Source organism: Eretmochelys imbricata, chromosome 23, assembly GCF_965152235.1.
Source record: "Eretmochelys imbricata isolate rEreImb1 chromosome 23, rEreImb1.hap1, whole genome shotgun sequence".
Classification (NCBI taxonomy): domain Eukaryota; kingdom Metazoa; phylum Chordata; order Testudines; family Cheloniidae; genus Eretmochelys; species Eretmochelys imbricata.
This window is the reverse complement of record NC_135594.1, coordinates 3,675,820-3,697,555: the sequence shown is the minus strand read 5'-3', so window position 1 is coordinate 3,697,555 and position 21,736 is coordinate 3,675,820. Positions and strand designations below refer to the sequence as shown.

The 21,736-nt window shown below is 58.2% G+C and overlaps 2 protein-coding genes across 2 annotated transcripts; one reads left to right on the top strand and one right to left on the bottom strand.

Moving 5' to 3' along the window:
• Positions 1-2,175: 2,175 nt before the first annotated feature.
• On the bottom strand, positions 2,176-11,342 carry MED29 (mediator complex subunit 29). Its single transcript, XM_077840289.1, has 4 exons — positions 11,079-11,342; positions 6,641-6,699; positions 4,541-4,625; positions 2,176-3,354 (listed from the first exon to the last, which is right to left on the bottom strand). Exons 1-4 carry the CDS (start codon positions 11,313-11,315, stop codon positions 3,127-3,129), a joined length of 609 nt encoding a protein of 202 aa, XP_077696415.1. The 5' UTR covers positions 11,316-11,342; the 3' UTR covers positions 2,176-3,126.
• A 462-nt stretch (positions 11,343-11,804) lies between these two features.
• PAF1 (PAF1 component of Paf1/RNA polymerase II complex) lies at positions 11,805-20,324 on the top strand. Its single transcript, XM_077840577.1, has 14 exons — positions 11,805-11,946; positions 13,409-13,438; positions 14,474-14,566; positions 14,713-14,834; positions 15,184-15,250; positions 15,493-15,594; positions 16,031-16,136; positions 16,308-16,376; positions 16,822-16,925; positions 17,416-17,532; positions 17,910-18,038; positions 18,461-18,566; positions 19,008-19,095; positions 19,646-20,324. Exons 1-14 carry the CDS (start codon positions 11,897-11,899, stop codon positions 20,044-20,046), a joined length of 1,584 nt encoding a protein of 527 aa, XP_077696703.1. The 5' UTR covers positions 11,805-11,896; the 3' UTR covers positions 20,047-20,324.
• Positions 20,325-21,736: the final 1,412 nt, after the last annotated feature.

The window sequence follows — 21,736 nt, the reverse complement described above, 5'->3', positions numbered from 1 at the left end:
AATGGGGTTTCTTAACCACAGTCACCTTTGCTCTCCCTGCCCCCCAACTCTACGCTCATATCCCCGTTTTCAGGATAGGACTATTGTGGGATAGACAATCACCTTCTCAGGCAGACAGGCCCCTCCTGCAGGCTGTCGTCAGGTGCAAAGTCCATTGCTTTATGGGCCATGTGCTCCCCCACGGGTTAAACTGTGAACCAAAGCACGCCTGCGTGCGTGGGAAAGCTCACCCCTGGTTTTCCAGGGCCTAGGGCAGCTGGAGTACAGTCCCGCATTTCAAGGAAGGGTACTAGGCCGGGGCTCTGCCCCAACAGTGACAGAGCAGAATGAGAGAAGCAGCGTTAGGCATCAGCTTTTAGAAACTAAACCTCCCACCATTGCAAAGAGACAGGTCAGAGCTTTCATTAGAATGACGACACCAAGAAACCTGCGGGCTGGGTTCCGATCGGTCAAGTGCCAGAGTAAATCCACCATGTGCCTGGTGCTTTCAATGGGAGGCTGCGGATTTACTCCTCGGGGCTTAGAACGCAGCCCGCTGTCAAATACATTTTATGGTTGAATGCAAAAAAAGTTTTAGAAAAACCCGAATAGGAAAAGTTTTTTGTTTTTGTTTTTTTTTAAAGAAATCAAAGGGCCAAAGTGTGTGTGAAACTCCTTGTCCTTCTGAATATAAATTCTAAACCGCACTTTGTAATTTGAAAAGCCCAAACTCAACTCCTGGGGGAATTCTGCATCCAAAAATGGAAAATGCTGCACTACAAATCCATTAAAATTCTGCATATTTTATTCGTCAAAATAACCCAATATAATCCCGCCAGGGATTGTGAAAGAAATCCCCCAAATAATTGAAACCAGCAGGAAGTACATCTGTAACAATACAGGGCACAAAAAAGATTCCCCCAGGCGTAGAGTTAAAGAAACCCCTGCACCCACATGGATCCTCACTGCAGGACCAAGGTGGAAGTTACCCTGAAGTAGGAGAGATGGGGAGGAAGGCAGAGAGCAGATGAGTCAGCTGAGCGAAGGCATCATCTTCGGGGGGGGGGGGCGGGGGGTCTGTCCCAAGCCTCTTCCCAGGGAGAGGTGAAGGTGCTCCCTGATTCTCTGAGAACAAATCCCAAGACTTCACTGCTCCTAGTCCCCCACACTTCTTCAGCTCCCTCCCCCTCATGATCCTTGCCACGGGGACTGTGCCCCCTCAATTGCTCTGCCCATGCTCACTGCCCCTCTCCCTCAGGGCACAGCCCTATGCCCTCACCTCTCTCTTCCCCTGGAGATTTCCCACCCCACTGGCCTTGCCAGGCTCCAACACCCTCCCGGCAACTGGGAGCCCTGTGCTCCCTCTGCTTCTTCTCACCTCCCACCACCACCTCTGCGGACTTGTGCTCCCCACCACCACCCTCTTTCATGCCTGCCCCACCCCCAGAGGCCCTACGGCAGTGGAGGAAACTGACCATGGGAGTCGCAGCCAGAGAATTCCAGGTCCTGGAGGAGGGACCTGCCTGTGCAAGGCTGCAGGTAAGAGCTCTGCCTGGAACTGGGGCGTGCGCCATGAGCTGACCTCTGGTGTGAAACTTGGCGGGGGGGGCTGTGCCCCCCCCCCTCCTTATATGGCGCCCCGGCCAAGGCTCCTTGCAGCTTCCCACAGCTGCTTGCATCAGCCTCTGCAGGGCATGTGCAGCAAGGAGCGCACACTGGGGCTGCACAGAGGTGGGGGATCACCCCGCAGCCCTCCCCCCACCACCCAACCCTGACACAGAGCAAGGGCCAGGCCTTCCCCACAAACACCCCAGTGCCCTGCCCTTCCCTGCTGGGCGCATCGCAATAGTGAGCGATAGAGTCAGAGTCTTACATGCACACCCAGCCCCGCAGCAGTGATTTACATCTCTCCCAGCTGCTTCCACGTGCCCGCTTGGGACCGCTGCCAAGGAAGGGCATGTGACCCCCCCTCTTGTGGCATCCCTTTCAGAATCAATTGTTCTGCAGGGAAACAAAAAAAATCTGTGGGGAACAGGAATTCTGCGCATGCTCAGTGATGCAGAATTCCCCCAGGAGTAAAATTCAGATCCCTGGAGCAAACTGGGAAGGGAGAGCGAAGGTGAAACTGATTACAAATGGAAAGTGAAACTGACCAGGCTAGATTGAGTCTGACAAATAGAGGGAAACAAAACTGAATCAAAGTTGTTTTGCTTTAATTCACTCTTTGGAATGGATTCTCCTCTAGGTTTTATGCCAATCTGATGCAGAGATAATTCTGTTCATTACTTCTGCTCTGTGTTGGTGTGAATGGAATCACGGTCCAGCCTTCTGTTTTAAACGATCACAGGCATTATCATAAATGAGCTTTAAATGAGCCGGAGCCCAACTCCCCTCTCGCTCCATGCTAGTCAGGAGAGAAATGTCTCAAAGGACAGAAAGGTTACAATGGGGTAAAGGCAGTGTGTTGGCGGGAGGAAATTAACACCTGGGGTTGTTTTAACTCAATGGCATTTCTCTGAAATGGTTACTCTTTAAGAAGAATAAACAATACACCCACCAACCTGGAAAGCTACAATCCAGCCCATTCACCTGGGGTTGGGGGAAGTTTTAATTTGATGGCAGAGACAGATTCTGTCTGATCCTCCTCACTTCATTAGCAGCACAATCTCGGGTCTCCTCGACCCCTCCTGAAGTCAAAGGGGAGTGGAGGGTGCTTAGGCCCTGGCATGGCAGACCCAGCAAGTAGATCGCGTGCCGGGTGAGTCAGTTTTAGCAGGGCTAATGCGTTCTGAATGTACGTGGGCCAAGACATCGGGTGGCATAGGCTAGTGTAGCAACAGTGAGCTCGGCGAAGGCCTGACGACAGCTGAGGATCACGCCCGGGCGGGAGGAAGGAGTAAGACCAGAGGGAGTTAGAGGAAAATGAGAGGGGAGGAAGAAGCAGAGCAGGAACATTTGTTTCACTCTCCATACGAACGAGAGCATCCACCCACGCAGGGAATTCAGAGGACATGAGACAGGCCGTGGGTCAGGTGCAAGTTTGTAAAGTTTCACCGTCTGACACAGCACCGGCCTGGAAACGATCCAAGTCTCCTTCAAACCACGCTGGTCGCAGAGCAGGAACAATAACTGTGCCAGCTCCGTGGGCTACGGCCCCCCTTGGGCGGGGATCTTGCCGGTGATCTTGTTGGAGCACTCCAGCAGGGCGTTGTGGATGTCCTTGGCGCAGGAGATCTGGGATTTGATCATGCTCAGGTATTGGGTGTAGGGCAGACTCTCGGTTTGTACCGCATCGGGTTTGGTGGCCGTCGGCACCAGGTTGGGGGAATGCTTGGTGCTGTCGAAGCTCTGGGAGAGGCATTCGTAGGCAAGCCGCTGGAAGGGGAGGGAAACAGTTAACACATGGGATCCGGCCACTCGCCCTCCGGCCTTGGGCAGAACAATCTTCCCTCTAGCCTCTGACCTGCCCCTGGACAGATCAACACCACATTTAGCCTCTATGCATTCACATTCTTGCCTGTACCCACAGTGCATCTGTGCTCATTTCTCCAAACCCCACAGCTCCCACCCCCTCCCTTCCCCTTGCTCTGAGCCCTCCCATCACCCTACTCCCTATGCCTGGGATGTCCTACCACATCATCTCCTGACAGACGCTCCTCTTCCTTCAAAGCCACCTCTCCCAGCAGTCCCCACAATGCCCCCCATCTCTTGAGCCCATTTTGTCCCGCTGCCCCGGAAAAGGCTCCCTTCAGTAGAGGGCAGAGAGCTCAGTCTCCCTGCTGAACTTGCCAGGGCAGGACCCATGTCTTTGTTTATGGCTGCAGACCCCTGTGTCAATGACTGAGATCAATACTCCCTAAAGGGACCTGTAATGATGCCCATGGCTGGGTCCCCTGTAGGGACCAAACCTACAATGCCTAGAACTAACAGTGAAGACTCCACTGTCTGAACTAAAAGGACCATTAGCCTGGAGACCGAACTGCTCTGCGTGACCCAGCCACGAGAGGGAGACAGAGCCACACAGTCAGAGCAGGGCAAATAACGGATTTTTTGGCTCTCTGGCAATTCTGAGAAGTAAAATAAAATAAAATAAAATAAAATGTAGGTCAAACCAAAAATGAAGGTTTTTTTTTTAAATTTCAGCAAATCAAGAACTAAAAAAGGTTAGTCTGGGGTCGAACAAAGCAGCTTTTGGTAAAATTAAAGGAAATTTTCAGATAGCCATTTGGACTAAAAAACATTTCAGATGGGGAAGGACTACATCTCCCAAGAGGCACTATGTCTCATGGCGCGAGATGATTGCATCACTGCAGTAGCGGGCAACATGGGAGACACCGTTTGGTTGCTTCACAGCCTCCTTCTCTATGGGCCGGGCTTTCCGGACAGCCTCCATCTCCCATGATGCCCCACAGCCAGCAACTGCAGTGATGCAATTGCCTCGTGGGTGCATCATGGGACACTAAGTCCCGCTGGGGACCCCGGCCTATGGAGGAGAACAGGGGACATGATGCCATCAAAACTACAACTCCCATGAAGCACTGTCGATAAGGGGCTAACTGACCAGACACAGCTCCAGCTGGTCGCACAGGGCGTAGAACTCCTCCAGGCTCTTGTCGAAACGCTGCACCACCCCATCGTTGCTCTTCCTGAAATAACAGGTACTGTGATACGGCAGCGGAGGCATCTGCTCCGGGAAAGGCATGCAGACCCAAACCGCAGCACCTCGCCCGGGTCAGGGATTAGGCCCCACAAGAGAGGGCAGACAGAATGGGGCTGATCCTCTGCTGGGACTGCTGGACCCCAGGCTGGGAGTCTCCCCTGTGACCCACAAACCTCAGTGTCAACTGAGAAAGAGGTGCAGAAGGGTTACAATTATTTCTTGAGTCTGGTTCATGACAGGGCATCACGTGAGCTCCCAAACGAAAGCTGGTGTCTCAGTGCTCAGCAATATCATTGGGAAAATGTACGTGCAGATTCTATGTATCTATATCTACTCCAAATACATTCTTCAAGTCTGGATCAAGGTACTGGTCACCAGCAAAGGTGAAAATCAGGTTCTCTCTCAGACAGGCCCTCTCTCTCCATCCACCTGTTGACAGGTAAATTGTGCAGGGTCCCAGTCACAGTGGGCCTCCCGTCACTGGCTTGTGGGGATTTAACAGGAAGAGAAAGAGAGCCGGGGGAGGGAAGGCACCCTTCACCAAGGAAGAAAAAGGACGGCAGTTTTGTTCCATGAAAAGGGGCCTTTTCTGGCAGCTTGGTTGAAAACGCTGCAGAGAACTTCAAGAGAGATCAAACTTCTGCAGACAGAAGGTTTAACCTGTTGAGTTTAGACTCTCTGAAGCGCGTTAAGATTTTGTTTGCTATGTAACCGTGTTTCCAACCTCCTCTGTGCTTTGGTAACAAATTTCTTCTCGCTTTCCCTACCAGAGGGCGGAGCGAGGTGGTGTTGAGCGAAGTGCTGGGCCTGAATTGCATTTTATGAGCACGGTTCCTGTGGGAACAACAGGCCTGGGATTCTGGGAGTGTCCTGGGCACCACAGGGGACATGCCGAGGACTTGGGAGTTGGCGTGCGTCTGCTGCTCCAGAGAGCGCGAGGAGGGCAGGGCTTGTGCTGCCCGAGGCTGCTGGATTCAGGGAGCTGAGCCATAGCAGGGCCAAACAAGCTGCTTCATGCTAACGGCAGGTGGTGCTGAGGTGCCTCCCAACCCTGGGTACCCCTGGGGAATATTGGCCCCCCACCAATGCACAGCAAGATGCTGGGGATCCCAACTGAGATGGGGCAATGCCGCCGGATTCCAGAGGATTTACAGTGAAGGGGGTGGGGCAAGCGGACACGGAAGGGGCAGAGTCTCCAGCAGAGCGGGCAGGGACAGAAACAGAGAGGATGGTAAATTGGGCCGGAAAGCGGGTGTAGCCCACCCCATCTTTAAAGGGGACATGTTAATGAGTCTTGGGGTGACCACTACAAAAGGGACAGCTGCAGGGCAAACTCTCCCCTCTTCCACACTCCCAACAATATGGCTCCCCCACCCCAGAGGGTCACCTCTTTAGCAGGGGTAGCTCAGTCACTGTCCCCCATTCAGTCCCTGGCCTCTCTGTAACACCTGCCCACGATGGGGCTGGAGTGCCGGAGGGGAGAGTGGGTTTTGGCCATGCGGCTGCCAGTTCCAACTAGACCCAGCCAACTCCTTTCACGTGGGCCCCCCTGCAGTTGTCAGGCGGGGGTGGCGTTTGGCCGTTACTCAGCTGCGCTGGGATTGAATCAGCACTGATTTGGGGCACCCTATTCAAGTCACCCAGGGCTTCATTCTCCCAGACGGTACCGACAGGAGCCATCGAGTGCCCAGAACCTGGTGCGCCTGCCATCCACAGCCACTTCGGGAAGTTTGGTTGCTAGGTACCGGAACAACATGGGCACCAGAAAGGCACCAAAAGCAGGCCTGGCTCTGATCTTTACTGACACAACAGAGCTAGTCACTCACCCCAGCCTATCTCGAGATGGCCCCATGAACTGCACTGGAGTCACTCCTGCTTTACACCAGGGGGAGTGACCGGCAGTGTCCTCTGATGCTGAGAAGTTTAAGACACGGGTGAAAGCCTTCTGGCTCCTGGGTTAGAAGATAGCCCTGCCCGGGGAGGAGGGGAGAGAATACTCACTGCCCGTTATCGATGTTCGTGTTCTGGACGAGATTCTGAGCCGCGATTTTCATCAGGTTCTGGAGTGCGAGAGAAAGCAAGAGTCAGACAGTGCAAGGTAAGTGACAGGTGCCAGCGCTCCCTCCTTTGCTTGGCTAGCCCTGGGAATGGGGTCGGGACTTGATGCCGTCTGTGCCCGGAGAGGCCGTGTTTGGGACCCTCACAGCTGTCACAAGAATCCTGGCTTTGGCAAGAAACAGCCATTAATATTAAACACCACACTGCACTGTGGTCCTCTGGGATCTCAAAGCAAATCACAACTGTGGGCTGGCGTTCAGTTCCCCATCTTACAGATGGGGAAACTGATGCATAGAGCCATGAAGCCATTCACACAAGGTCACCCATTCCAGAGCTGTGAAAAGGACTGAACTGCCAAAGTCTGCTGCTTTAACCACTAGCCACCACTCCCCACCCAAAGCCAGAAACAGAGCAGGCAGCTGGGGGTCAGGACTCCTTTAACCACTAGACCCCAATCAAAGCATTTTACAAACAATAATTAAACCTTACTCCCCCATCCAGGTGGTGAATATCCATCTCCTTGTTTGAAAAAGCAAGACACAGTCACGCAGGAACCATATGAGCTATTCCACTCTTGTGAATTTCTTAATGCAATTTACATCTAGGGGCTCTAAATCGGGAAAGACTAACAGGAACTGGAACCAAACTTAATCCACGAATTTGCTGAGTCAAATCAGGTCAGATGGCATATTGACAAGAGGAATTTGGGTTAAAGTTCTGTTCCATTTTATCTGAACGTTGCAGTTTCTGAGATGTTGACATTATTATCTAACCCAGCGCTGAGTCATTTACCAGAATCTCAGTCTCAAGTGGCTTATGACATGACACACAGATTCTGTACCGGTTTCATTCTCCTGAGTTTCTATTTTTGGAGAAGGGTGACTCACTTTGTTTTAAAAGTAAATATTTTGTTTTTAAAAAATGCTTTTTTTAAGTTGAACCTTTATAAAAAAGCCCCATCAGTCTGGGCAACAAACTCCCTGACTCAGATGGGGGCTGAGAAACGGATGTGAAATTTCGAGGTAGGTTTTAGTTTTAAAAAACGCCATCCTCTATATGTTGATTAAGCCTGGAAACTGAAACGTGACATGGAGCGTTTTCCCATGCAAAGGCTCTGGTCAGGCAAGCAATAGCTACCTTAACCCTCCCCTTTCAATCTCGTTGCCCGATGCCAATCCACAGGTTAGAGTATCATAAAATGAGTCTCCATTTCCTCACTCAAAGCACGAGAAGTTGCCGATGGGCAGTTTTAAAGGACCCCCCTTAGCACCAGAGACAGTAGCCACTGATATTAACAGGGCAGGTCACCCACATAAGAGTGGCCAGACGAATGGTCCAGCTAGCCCAGTCTCCTGTCTACTAACAGTGGCCAATGCCAGGTGCCCCAGAGGGAATGAACAGACCAGGGCATCATCAAATGATCCATCCCCTGTCACCCATTCTCAGCTTCTGGCAAACAGAGTCTAGGGACACCATCCCAGCCCATTCTGGCTAATAGCCATTGATGGACCTATCCTCCATGAATTTATCTAGCTCTTTTTGAACCTGTTGTAGTCTTGGCCTTCACAACATCCTCTGGCAAAGAGTTCCACAGATTGACTGTGCGATGTGTGAAGAAATACTTCCTTTTGTTTGTTTTAAATCCGCTGCCTATTAATTTCATTTGGTGACCCCTAGATCTTGGGTTATGAGAAGCAGTAAACAACACTTCCTTATTTACTTTCTCCACACCAGCCATGATTTTATAGACCTCTATCATATCCCCCCTTAGTCATCTCTTGTCCAAGCTGAAAAGTCCCAATCCTATTAATCTCTCCTCATACGGAAGCTGCTCCACACCCCTTGTCATTTTTGTCATCCTTTTCTTGACCTTTTGCAATTCCAATACATCTTTTTTGAGATGTGGTGACCACATCTGCACACAGCATTCAAGATGTGGGTGTACCATAGATTTATATAGAGGTGACATGATCTATTATCTATCCCTTTCTTAGTGATTCCCAACATTGTTAGCTTTTTTGACTGCCGCTGCTCATTGAGGAGCTGAAGAAAAACGGGGAGGGATCTCTAGGTCCCACCCCCCAGCTAGTCCTTCATACCCCTCCAGGGGGCACACCCAGCTCCTTTGGAAACAATGCAATAAGGAACAGACTGTTCCGACTCTCAGTCCACTTAATTATTACAACACAGAACACTCCACTGTGTAACCAGTTCTGGCACAACTGCCTCCAACGTCAATATTGAAGAGAGGCAGGCTGACTTCTGGCCATCTTTTGCCTGGATCCTTGCCAGCCGCCTGTCCTGGTATTGTGATCTCGCTTTATAAGGGCAAGGGTCTTCACAGCAAACGTAAGAGCTACAGGCCGATCACCTTGATGTCCGTGCCGGGGAATGGGTGTGTGCACATTCTGCTGGCGCGTTTGGAGCCCCGGTTACATCAGAAGCATCGGCCCAAACAGTCAGGCTTTATGGGGAACAGGTCCACGTTAGACACCATTTTGGCCCTCCACTTGTCGGAGATATGCTGCGAATTCAAGAAGCCCCTGCACATGGTGTATGTCAATCTTAAGCCTGCGTTTGATTCAGTTGACCAAGTCGGGCTATGGAAGGCCTTAAAGGGCATAGGTGTCCCAGCCACTCTATTGGACTTGATCAGCAAGCTGCATAACAGAACCACTGCTTGTGTACGTCTGGGGAATCGGATGTCGGCACCTTTTAAATCCGTATCTGGTGTCAGGCAGGGCTTTGTCTTGGCCCCTGCACTCTTTTGTCAGGCAATGGATTTCATAATGCAGCCTTCCATCAGATCCATAGGCACTAAAATCAGTGATCTCTCGCTCTCAGACCTTGACTCTGCTGATGCCGTTGTTCTCCTAGTATAGAGCCCCGACAGGTTTCGTGAGGCACTCCAGTAAACGGAGCAGCTGTCGGCCAAGGTCAGCCTCCATGTTCATGGTCAAAGACTAAAATGCAAAACCTAGGATCAGGTCCAGCTGTGACTCCAATCTCTTTGAATAATGAAACCGCCAAAGCAGTCTCCAGCTTTTGCTATTTGGGTTCAATACTCACCAGTCCCTCCAGCTCTCACCCGGGGGTTCTTCACCAGATTGGCATTGCAGCGTCTGCCATGGGTTGTTTACAACAAATACGGCATCATCATCATCTTGGCACGACAGCCAAGTTCAGATCTATTCGAGCTGTATCCTCTCTGTACTGCTGTACAGTTGTGAAACATGGACACTATGTCGCTCAGACGGGGCAAAGCTCGAGTCTTTCCTCACAAAATGCCAACATCGTATATTGTGCATAAAGTGGAATGACTTCATTTGTAATGCAGATGTTTACAGTTGCTCTGGTTTACAGACTACTGGGGCCATTGTCCACAGCCAACGTCTTACGCTTTTCAGACATGTTGCCAGAATGCTGTTCTCCTGGTGGCTTATAACATCCATGATAAAATCCCACCAACCGAGGGGTGGCGGCAGCTCACAGGCAGACCCCCTATTAAATGGGAACATTAAGTCTGTTCCGACATTGGACTTTCAGCCTGTTAAGCCCTTGTGACCACACAGGAACGACCCAAATGGCTAACGATTGCTACGATCAGCTGTTTAGCTAAGCATTGAAGAAGGCGGCTGGCTTTCTGGTTAAGGCACTGGAATGAATCTGGATTCTCTTCCCGCCTCTGCTACAGATGTCCTGTGTGCCTGTGGACAAGACATTTACCTGCTAATCGGGCAAACACCCCCTGCCCCCCCCATGTATTTTGGGCACCCAGGAAAAGCCTTGCCACTGGAATCAACAGCGTTATTCCCAGGCTTATGGTGAAGCACATGCCTGCAGCATCAGAGCGTTAACCTCGCTGGGCCTCACTCCACCATCTGCTGGACTGAGCGAATGATGCTTCTCTCCTCCTACCGGTTGTCTCTCCGGTCGGACTGGGAGCCCTTGGGGGGCAGAGACTGTCTCTCACTAGGTCCGCCTGGCACAATGAGGGCTCGGTCCTGAGTGAGGGGGACTCGAGGCGCGACTGTAATATCCCTAGCAAACAGTGAGTTACCGTTTCAACAAACGCACCGCGCGGCAGGTTAAAGGGCACCGCAGCCATGCTCCCACCCGGTGCAACACAGAAATGGCCCCCGCCGCGCTCATCAGCAAATACCCCCACTAAACAGCCTTAACTCTGCCCACCCCAGCAGCTGCCCCACCCCCCATCCCGCATGCCCCACCCACTCCCCAATAGACCTCAGCCGCCGCCCTGGAAGCTCCGCCCCCGCCCCTTCAGGCCACACCCCCTTCCGCTTAGCCCTTCCCCCTCACCTCCAGCGGTGGGCCCCGCCCCCTCCCCAGGCCCCGCCCACTCCTCAGGCCCCGCCCCCACCTGCAGACTCTCCTTCAGCTGCGGGATCAGCATCTTGTAGCGCTGCACGGGGTCGAAATCCTGCGCCTGCGCGGCGGCGGCAGCGGCAGCCTGAGCCTGGGCCTGCGCCTGCGCGGCCGCCTGGGCCTGCAGCTGGGGCTGCTGCCCCGGGCCCGCCTGGAGCGTGAGCGGCGGCCCGGGCGGCGGGGCCTGAGACGGGGCCGGCTGCTGCTGCTGCTGCTGTGAGGGGGCCGCCATCTTCCCTAGCAACGACAGCTCCCTCCCGGCGTGCACCGCGAACTACGATTCCCAGCGTGCACCACGCGCTCCCTGCTCGCACACTGACTAAAACTCCCAGCCTGCATTGCGCGCGCCGCTCCTCACCCAGCTGGCCCCTCCCGCACACGCCTGGAACTACAGCTCCCGGCATGCATCGCTCCCCGCAGACTGGAGACTCCCGTTCCCGTCATGAACCGCGCCCCTAGCGTTCATGCGCAATACGTTCCGAGAGCGCCGTTCCGGGCACTACAACTCCCAGCACGCCCTGCTCTCTGCCCGGAAGTGCACCTCTCCGAGCCGCGCTTCCCGTGAGACTGCGCGGTACCAGGGCCCTGTGAGCCCGTCCGTAGGTGTCTACCCCGGTGCCTGTCTCCGGGGCGGAGTCTCGGTCCGCCCAGGGTCCCGCCGCCTCGCCTCCCCGCCTCCCCGCATCCTCGAGCTCCCTCTCCCGGAGCCGCTTCGCGGGGCGCGGCCGCGTTTCCCGTCAGGCGGGCCTCGACCACCCTCCCCGCCCGCAGGCCCCGCGGCGGGGCAGCAGCGATCGCAGCCGCGGCCCCGCCATGGCCCCGACCATCCAGACCCAGGCGCAGCGGGAGGAGCCGGGGCACAGGTAGGGCCGCCCCCGGCCGCACGTCACAGCCGTGACCTCATACCCCCGTGACGTCACGGGGCCCGGACTCCTGGGTCCCTTCCCACCAGGGGTGCTGGGGAGAGTGGGAGTGGGGGGGAAGCTGGGAGCCCGGACTCCTGGGTCCCTTCCCGCCAGGGATGATGGGGGTGGGGGGAACCTGGGAACCCGGACTCCTGGGTCCCTTCCCGCCAGGGATGATGGGGGAACCTGGGAACCCGGACTCCTGGGTCCCTTCCCGCCAGGGATGATGGGGGGGGGGAACCCTGGGAACCCGGACTCCTGGGTCCCTTCCCGCCAGGGATGATGGGGGGGGGGAACCCTGGGAACCCGGACTCCTGGGTCCCTTCCCGCCAGGGATAATGGGGGGGGGAACCTGGGAACCCGGACTCCTGGGTCCCTTCCCGCCAGGGGTGTTGGGGGGAGCTGGGAGCCCGGACTCCTGGGTTCCCTCCCCTCCGCTAGGGGTGATGGAGAGAGTGTGTATGTGGGGGGGGGGAAGCTAGGAGCCTGGACTCCTGGGTCCCTTCCCGCCAGGGGTGATGGGGAGAGTTGGGGGGAGCTGGGAGCCTGCACTCTCCCCCCATAGCAGGGGTGATAGGGAGAGTCTGGGTCCCTTCACCACCCCACCCTCCCTGTCGGGGGGGATGGGGAGAGTCGGGGAGGGGGGCTGGGAGCCCAGACTCTTGGGTTCTCTCCCTGTCCCCCCTTCCGCCAGGGGTGATGGGGAGAGTTGGAGGAGCTGGGAGCCCGGACTTCTGGGATTCCCCCCCCATAGCAAGGGTGATGGGGAAAGTCAGGGTCCTGGACTCCTGGGTCCCTTCACCACCCCACCCTCCCTGCCGGGGGGGATGGGGAGAGTCGGGGCAGGGCGCTGGGAACCCAGACTCCTGGGTTCCATCTCCCGGTGTGTGGACAGCCAGAGCCCTGTGGGGAGGGCCTGTTCAGAGTCCCCTGAGAGGCCTGACCTAACCCCCACTAAACTCCAGCATAGCGTCACTGTGTGGCTGCCATATCCCACCCCAGACGTGGCCACACAAAGTCCACAGCAGTTCCACTTGGTGGATCCTGGCCCTGCTGCTGGTCTTGCCTCAGTTTCCCCTTCTGGCCAATAGAGCTGATGCTGCTGACTTGCCTTCTGTGGGGGAGGAGCAACGCATCAATATTGATAAAGTGCTTTAAATCGGTTTCACTCTATGTGGAGAGTCTGGGCAGGGCTCTCACTTTGGGGCAGCCTCCAAGGACCGGACCCACAGGCAGGTTCTCCTCCCCTCCCCCTCCCCCCCCCGGTGTTGACCCTCTTTCTGCCACTCTGTGCCTCAGTTTCCCCATCTGCAGAGTGGGGATAATGCTACCGACACTCTTTTGGTAAAGGGCATTGGACGAAAAGAGCCCACAGTGTTGTGATTATTTAATGTTGTTATTTATTTCCTTGTCTTTGCAGGCCCAACGCTCACCGGACCTTGCCTGAGAGGTATGACCCCTCCTCGTCCCACAGCTCACAGTTCCCCCACCGCTGTGCCCTGGGAGGTGGGGAGGAAACAGTCCTGTTTTTACTGCTCCCCTGCCCAGCCCTTGGACTTGCTGGCAAAGGCTGGTGGGGGGAGCGATTGCTGTGGCTGCGTGTCACTCACAAACCGGACAGCCGGACAGAATCATAGAATCATAGAATATCAGGGTTGGAAGGGACCTCAGGAGGTCATCTCGTCCAACCCCCTGCTCAAAGCAGGACCAATCCCAAATTTTTGCCCCAGATCCTTAAATGGCCCCCTCAAGGATTGAACTCACAACCCTGGGTTTAGCAGGCCAACGCTCAAACCACTGAGCTATCCCTCCCCCCCCAAAAGGAGTGTCTCAGGATGAATCATAGAATATCAGGGTTGGAAGGGACCTCAGGAGATCATCTAGTCCAACCCCCTGGTCAAAGTAGGACCAAGAAAGATTAAACCTTACACAATGAATCATAGACTCTCACAGTTGGGAGAGACCTCAGAAAGTCATCTAGTCCAAACCCCTGCTCAAAGCAGGACCAATCCCCAATCTTTGCCCTAGATCCTTAAATGGCCCCCTCAAGGACTGAACTCACAACTTTGGGTTTAGCAAGCCAATGCTCAAACCACTGAGCTATCCCTCCCCACCTCCGTCTGAGTCCCAGAGTCCCAGCAAACTCATTTCACGGCGGCCGGGCACGATCGTAGGTTGCCGTTGACGTGGGGCATTGGAGATTCCAGCACAGTTCGGTGTGGGGGGGGGGGTGTTTGGCACATGACCCCTTCCACTATCCCCCACCCATAGCTCCCTCTGCATGCACCCTTTCCTTCCCCCGCTGCTGGCGGAGGGTAAGGAACCCAGGAGTCCGGGATCCCTGTCCTCCATGGTGCCCTGCTCCAGACTCACCCTGTCACCCTAGGCTGGGCTGGTGGGATGAGGGATAAGGACCTCAGGAATCCGGGGGGGAGGAGGGGCAGACCCCCACCCCCAGTGCTGATGTCTCTCCCTGTGCTTCCAGATCGGGCGTGGTGTGTCGGGTGAAATACTGCAACAGTCTCCCGGATATTCCCTTCGACCCCAAATTCATCACATATCCCTTTGACCAGAACAGGTGAGAGAGCAGCTGCTGAGCCGGGCTGGGATCGGGGCCCCCTCCCAGGCTCACCAGTGCCGCTCCCGGGATGGAGGCAGGGGGAGGGGAGAGGGCTCTGCCCAGGGGGCTCTCCCGGGCCGGCGTCTCACCTGTCCCTCCCCCAGGTTTGTGCAGTACAAAGCCACCTCTCTGGAGAAACAGCACAAACACGACCTCCTCACTGAGCCGGACCTGGGCGTGACCATCGACCTCATCAACCCTGACACGTATCGCATCGACCCCAATGGTGAGAGCCGGGCCGGGCGGGCGCCCACGTGTGCATCACCGACAGATCCTGGGGCACTGTTTGTGTCTTGCACTGACTGGGGTGTGGGTGTGTGTGTTGTGCGTGCCCACGTCGGGCGGGGGCATCTTTTGCATTTCAGGGATCCCTCCTTGCACCCCGAATCCTGGGTTCTAGTTTCAAAGTGCCCCCCACGAAGCATCTTGCTCACTGAAGAATCTCCATTGCACCCATCTCCAATCAGTCCTGCCCCACTGAGAGCCGAACCCAGGAGCTTTGGAGGTGGGGGGTGGGGCATGATGGGAGGGGGGGCTGGCGCAGGTCCTGTCTCATCCTGCTCTGCCTCTTCCAGTTCTCCTGGATCCGGCCGACGAAAAGCTGCTGGAGGAGGAAATCCAGGCTCCCACCAGCTCGAAGAGGTAGCCCGGCCCCCAAAACACATGGCATCCCCTGGCTGTGGAGAGCAGCCCCTCCCTGAACCCCTGGCTAGCCAGCTCTCCCCGCCCTGCTGTGTGGCCTTGGGGTCCCTTTGCTCGGTCCCACCCGATTGAGCCCTGTCCCCCAGTGGAAGGTTCTTCCTCCCACACACACATCAGGAGGGGGCAATCAGCAGCTCCCTCTGCCCCACGGCCTAGAAGCCCCCCATCCTTTTCTGCCCTAGATCCCAGCAGCATGCCAAAGTGGTACCATGGATGAGGAAGACAGAATACATCTCCACCGAATTCAACCGCTATGGCGTGTCCAACGAGAAGCCGGAGGTCAAGTGAGTGGGCCGGGAGCCAGCTGGGGTGACTCTCCTGGGCAGGGACAGCATCCCAGGGGTGGGGGGGGACCATCCCCTTTATGGGAGGGAGGGAGGTTACCCTCCCTCTGGGATCTCCACTTCCTCTTGTGGCAGGGGGCCATGCAGCATCACAAGGAGCGTGGGGCGTCGGAGAGTCTGCTCGGCTGCCCCTGTGTTGGGGTGCAGTATTTTCAGCCACTAGGGGGAGACCTATCCTGGCACAGGACTGGTTGCGTCCAGCAGGGGGCAGCATAGGTCTGGTGCTTGTGGACCTAGCCACGGGTGGTGTTGGATCCGGTTCGATCCAGCCGGCGAGGGTCAGGGGGAGCGTCGCATTCAGCGATGCTGGTTGCATCCAGCCAGGGGGCAGTGTTTTCCCAGCAGGCCTCACTCTGCTAACTCTGCCCCCAATCAGGATCGGCGTGTCTGTCAAGCAGCAGTTCACGGAGGAGGAGATCTACAAGGACCGGGACAGCCAGATCGCTGCCATCGAGAAGACCTTCGAGGATGCCCAGAAATCAGTGAGTCGCCCTTTTAAATATCTCCCTCCTCCCCCACACAACGTACTGTACCTTTAAGCCTTAAAGGGCCCATGTTGAAAGCGGGGGGGGGGGGGGAGGGAGGAGGAGGAGGGGATTTAGGGTTACCCCTCCCCTGAGGCCTCACTGTCTCTCTGCTTCCTCCGTCCCCAGATTTCCCAGCATTACAGCAAACCTCGCGTCACCCCCATGGAGGTGATGCCTGTGTTCCCAGACTTCAAGGTAAGGCTGGGGGAGGGGGACTTAGCATCGGCTTCCCTAGGCCCAGGGGCACTGGCCCGTGGCACGCAAGGACCTTCGAGGCTCCGTTAGCGGCTGGGCCGGTCCTAAGCACCTCCCGGTCTGGGGCTAAGTGAGCATAGTGGGTAGCGCGCCGGGTCAGGAGGCAGGAGACCTGGCTTCTAATCCCAGCCCGTCCTGTGACCTCTCTGTGCCTCAGTTTCCCCATCGGCCCTGACTCCCCTCCCGCAGATGGAAGTGTAGCCTGAAGGGGGCTCCCCCCATGTTGAGGGAGATCCAGGGGCTAATGCCGGGGTCGCTGGTGCCTAGAGGAGGGTCTGCCTGATGGAAGGGCCATGGGTGGAGTGCCATGCCAGGGAAGTGGAGTGGGGATGGTGGCGGGGGGGGGGGCAGGGATCATCCCGCTAACCGACTCCTTCCCCCCTAGATGTGGATCAACCCCTGCGCCCAGGTCATCTTCGACTCGGACCCAGCCCCCAAGGACACCAGTGGGGCCGCGGCCCTCGAGATGATGTCTCAGGCGATGATCAGGTAACGCCGCACCCCTCAGCCTTGGGTGGGGTGGGGGTTCACCCTGCCTCTGCCTGGCCTGATATCCCCACTCCGCTAGCCAGAGCCCTTCCCGTGGGCCCCAAGAGCCGGGCGTCCCCCATCCCTGTGCTAACCTCCTCCCATCACGGAGAGCCGCACCATCAAGCGTTCTAGCAAGGCGGGGGCTGTCCTGCCCTGGAAGGAGGCTCCTCGCCCCCCCCGGGCTCAGCCCTCATGGGCTGCTGCTGTAGGGCCGTGGGAGGGGATCCCTAGCTAAAGGGGGGGCAGGCTGCTGTTTGGATGGGAGGCCCCTATGTGCTCTCTCCCATAGTCAGGGCTGGCCCCAGGGCGGCGCTAGGGGGCGCTGTGCTGCAGGGGGCAGTAGGGGGTGCTCTCCCTGGCAGTCAGGGCTGTGCTCCATGGGGCGGAGGGGAGCGCCGTGGGGAGCTGGGGAGAGTGTTCCTCGTTAACCCTTTCCCGGCCGTCTCAGGGGGATGATGGACGAAGAGGGGAACCAGTTTGTGGCCTATTTCCTGCCCGTGGAGGACACCCTGCGGAAACGCAAGCGGGACCAGGAGGAGGAGATGGACTATGCACCCGAAGATGTGTACGTGGCTGGGGAGGTGGGGGGCTGGGAGAAGGAGGAGGGAAGGGGAGTTGTGTGGGGGGCCTGGGGAAAAGGTGGGGTAGTGCAGGGGAGGGGGGGGCTGTGCTTTGGAATGGGAGAGTGGGGGGGAAGGGAGGGGATGTTGTGTTGAGGAATGGGGGAGAGGTGGGGTGGGGGGCTGGGGAAGTGGGGGGTCTGGGGAGGGGGGCTGTGCTTGGGAACGGGGGGAGAGGTGGGGTCTGGGGAAGTGGGAGGTCTGGGGAAGTGGGGGAGCTGTGCTGGGGAATGGAGGGAGGCTGCGGGGGGGTCAGCTTTGTGCTCGGGGGGGGCGGGGCGGCAAAGCTGTGGGGGTGCTGACCCTCTCTTCCCCCGCCCAGGTACGACTACAAGATCGCCCGGGAGTACAACTGGAATGTGAAGAACAAAGCCAGCAAGGGCTACGAGGAGAATTACTTCTTCATCTTCCGCGAGGGTGACGGCGTCTACTACAACGAGCTGGAGACCCGGTGAGGCGGGGGGAAGCCCGGGGCCTGCCCCAGCCGGGGCGCAGGGTGGGTCAGGGCCAGTGCCCATGGCCCGGCTCAGATCTCGGCTCCAAGGCCAGGTCTGGGAGGGCAAAGAGAGGGTGGAGTTCGTGGCCGCTGCCCGTCGGCACTTGAACCGATGGGAATTGACCGGCCGAGGGTAAACTGAGGCTGGAGCTACCTGGTTCCTGACCCGGAACGGCCTCCTGCTCAGAGCCGTGGGGGGCCAAGAACCGCACGGAGCCCGGCTGGGGCCATCCCAGGGAGCCCTGACCCCCCGGCAGCTGGGCCAGGGGGATCCCCAGCTCCAGGATGTGCCTTTAGGGGGCTCATGGAGCGGGTAGAGCTGTGGCCTGGGAAGAGGGGGCGGGGCCTGACATCGCCCTTCGTTTTCTCCCCCACAGGGTGCGGCTCAGCAAACGCAGGGCCAAGGCGGGCGTGCAGTCGGGCACCAACGCCGTGCTGGTGGTGAAGCACCGGGACATGAACGAGAAGGAACTGGAGGCTCAGGTATGGCGAGGGTTGCTCTCCGAGCTCTGTGCTGGGGGGCGGAGGGGGAGCACACTCAGGGAGGGGGGGCGGGGGGAGTCAGTGCATTCATGCCCCCCACGTAGCTTCTGTTCTCACCCCCTACGCTGGGATCTGGGAGTAGAACCCAGGAGTCCTGGCTCCGAGCCCCCATGACGAACCCACTAGAGCCCACTCCCCTCCCAGTGCTGGGAATAGAACCCAGGGGTCCTGACTCCCAGCACCCCCCTGCTCTAACCACTAGACCCCAATCCCCTCCCAGAGCTGGGGAGAGAACCCAGGAGTCTGGTTCCATGCCCTGAAAGCCCCATGCCACCCACTCTCACTGACTGAGGAGGGGTGCTGGTTGGGGTCCCAGCCTGGGCAGGGTGGGTGGGGTGTGCCCCCCACCGCGTGGCTAACCCAGCTCCCCGTTCCCGGCAGGAGGCTCGCAAGGCGCAGCTGGAGAATCACGAGCCGGAGGAGGAAGAGGAGGAGGAGATGGAGATGGACAAGGAGGCCCAGGGCTCAGGTAGCGGCCACGGAAGGGGGGGTGGCATGGGAAAAAGGGGCCCCTCTGCCTGTCCCCTCCCCCATCGGCTTCCTCCCACCCACTGCTGGTGGCACAGGGGCTCACAGCTCCCTCTGGTGGCTGCCCTTGGGACTGCCGTGGCACTTCATCCTCGGTCTCTCTGACCCCACACACACCCCCCCGGGGATGGTGCTGCAGCTCCCGCTACAGGGGGCAGCCCTGAGCCCTGCCTCCCTCATGGACTGGTCCTGTTCCCCACCCCCGAGGATGGCTCCTGTGGCCCCCCCCCCCCCCAAGAATAGGAGGTGAGCAGCCATCGCTTCTCTCTTCCCTTCCCCCTCCCATGGGAGGGCAGTTCCCTCTCTTCCATCAGCCCTCCATCTCCCTTGGGGGGATGGTCCCCTTTCTGCCATCACCCCTCCCGCACTCCAGGGGGTGATTCTCCCCTCCCTTCCGTCACCCCCCTCCCCGCCATCACCCTGCCTCGACTGCCCCCTCCCTGCTGGGGGGGCCCGGCCCTGCCCCTCTGACTCTGTGGCTCTCCCCGCAGACGAGGAGCCGGAGAAGGGCAGCGAGAGCGAGCCGGAGGCCAGCGAGGAGGAGGAGGAAGAGGAGGAGGAAGAAGGACGCTCGGGCAGCGAGAGCGAGCGGGAGGCCAGCGGGCACAGTGCCAGCGAGGGCTCGCCGGAGGCCAGCGAGGAGGACGAGCGGGCGGCCCGCGACAAGGAGGAGATCTTCGGCAGCGACGACGAGGACTCGGAGGGCGAGGGGGGCGGCGGGCGGCGCAGCCCCGGGGAGGAGGAGAGCGGCAGCGACGGGGGCGGCCGGCGCCCCTTCCTCAGCGGCAGCGAGGGCTCCAACGCCGAGGAGGAGGAGGACGAGGAAGAGCGCAGCGGGAGCGGCAGCGAGGCTGCCTCGGACTCGAGCGAGGAGGGGAGCGACAGCGACTGAGTGGGGCGCAGCCCCTTGCCCCCCCGCCACCTGGGCCAGATCCAGCCCCCCCCCCGGGGGACCGTCACTCCAGCCTGCGGCCACCAGGAGGATGTGGGCATGATGGGGAGGACTCAGGCTCTGCCTGGCATCCCTGTGCTTGGTCAAAGACCTCTGGGGTCGTCCCCCCCCGACACTGGGGTGTTTTTATTCTTACTGCTGTTTGTTTTGCCCCCTGTACATACCAGGCTGTACCAGAACCCCCTCTCCGTCCTCAATAAAAGGGTCTCGTCCTAAAACCCGGGCGTCTCTCCCCCGACCCGCGCTCGGCTCTGGCCCTGCTGGCATCAGCGCCTCCCTCAGGCTGCGAGCAGAGGGTCCGGCATCCGCTGCCCAGCCCCCTCCTTTGCCGGGGTGCTGAGCCAGCAGGGTCTATTCTCCCTGGAGCGGGCGGCGGGTGCAGTGCGCCCAGTCAGAGGGCTGGGGCGGGAAGGCACCCCGGGAGGAGTGGGGGGGCAGGTACTCCAGGGAAGAAAGGGCTTGTGTATCCCTAGATTCCCCATCCCCTTGTGCCCCAAACTCTGCCCTGTCCCCTGCAAGGGCTGGGCTCGAAGCTGCAGTCGAAGGGCCGGGGAGGCAGGCTGGGTTCCCCGCTCTCTGCGTGGCCAGGGCCGGGACTCACCAGCCCTTTCGCCGTTGGAAGTGTGAGCGGGAGATCGGACCCTGCATGGGGAGGGGAGCGGGGCGGAGCCCTTCTTGGGGAGGGTTAGGGGGCATTTGGGGACAAAGGGGCTTTGAGGTGGGGGCAGGACCTTGCACAGCCATGCTGGCACCTGGGGCATTGAAACGGACCGGCATTTCCCTCGGCTGGGGAAACCGCCCCCCTTGCTCCCCTGGGGGCCCTGGCCAAAGGCGAGCACACCGCTGCCTCGCAGCTGCCTCGGGCGCCCAGGGCTGAGGCGAAGGTTGGGGGTGCATCCGCTGCCCTGCTGGGGTACACTGTACCTCCACGTAGCCCCCTGGAGCCCCCCACTTTGCTCGGGGTATGGCACCTCCCGAGGCATGCTGCGTCCAGAACGTATCGTCTGCCAGCCCGCCAGCTGCTGAGCATCCTTCTCCGGTTAACGGGCCAGGGCGAGCGCTGGCTAGGGACGGCCGGGGTGTTGCCGTAGGTGTGTTACTCCCACACGGCGTGAGGCTGGGGAATAACAAAGGCCTGGAGTGTCACGGACGCAATTCACCGGAGAGATGCTTCGAATCGCACCTGCCCAGGCGCCTGCTTTGTCTATCCCCATGAGGGGGTCAGTGAGGAGGGGAGAGGCGGGTATAAAGTAAGAGGCAATTAATTTCATCTTCGTCAGCTCTGTGCCCCGGTCTCTGCTGGAAGGACCCTGCGCTAGACGGCCAGAGGGGTCCGCGTGGGGAGGTTCAGGCAGTTTGCGATTTGATCGTTTTCTTTGTGTGACCAGTTCTGACCTTTTGAGGCCTCGATCACCTCGAATCTCTCTCTCGTTAATAAACGAGTTTTATTCTTTTATCTAAACCGGTGTCTTTTGATTGCAGGGCGTGGGGGAATCTCGGCTCCGGCTTAACGACGGCTGGTGCCTTTCCCAGTTCCTTGGATACAGTGACGACTTGAGGCGCTTGCCCTGGCCAAGGGGGGCTGGAGCAGTGTCGGACGCACGTTTCTGGGGGGCAAGGCTGGGGCGAT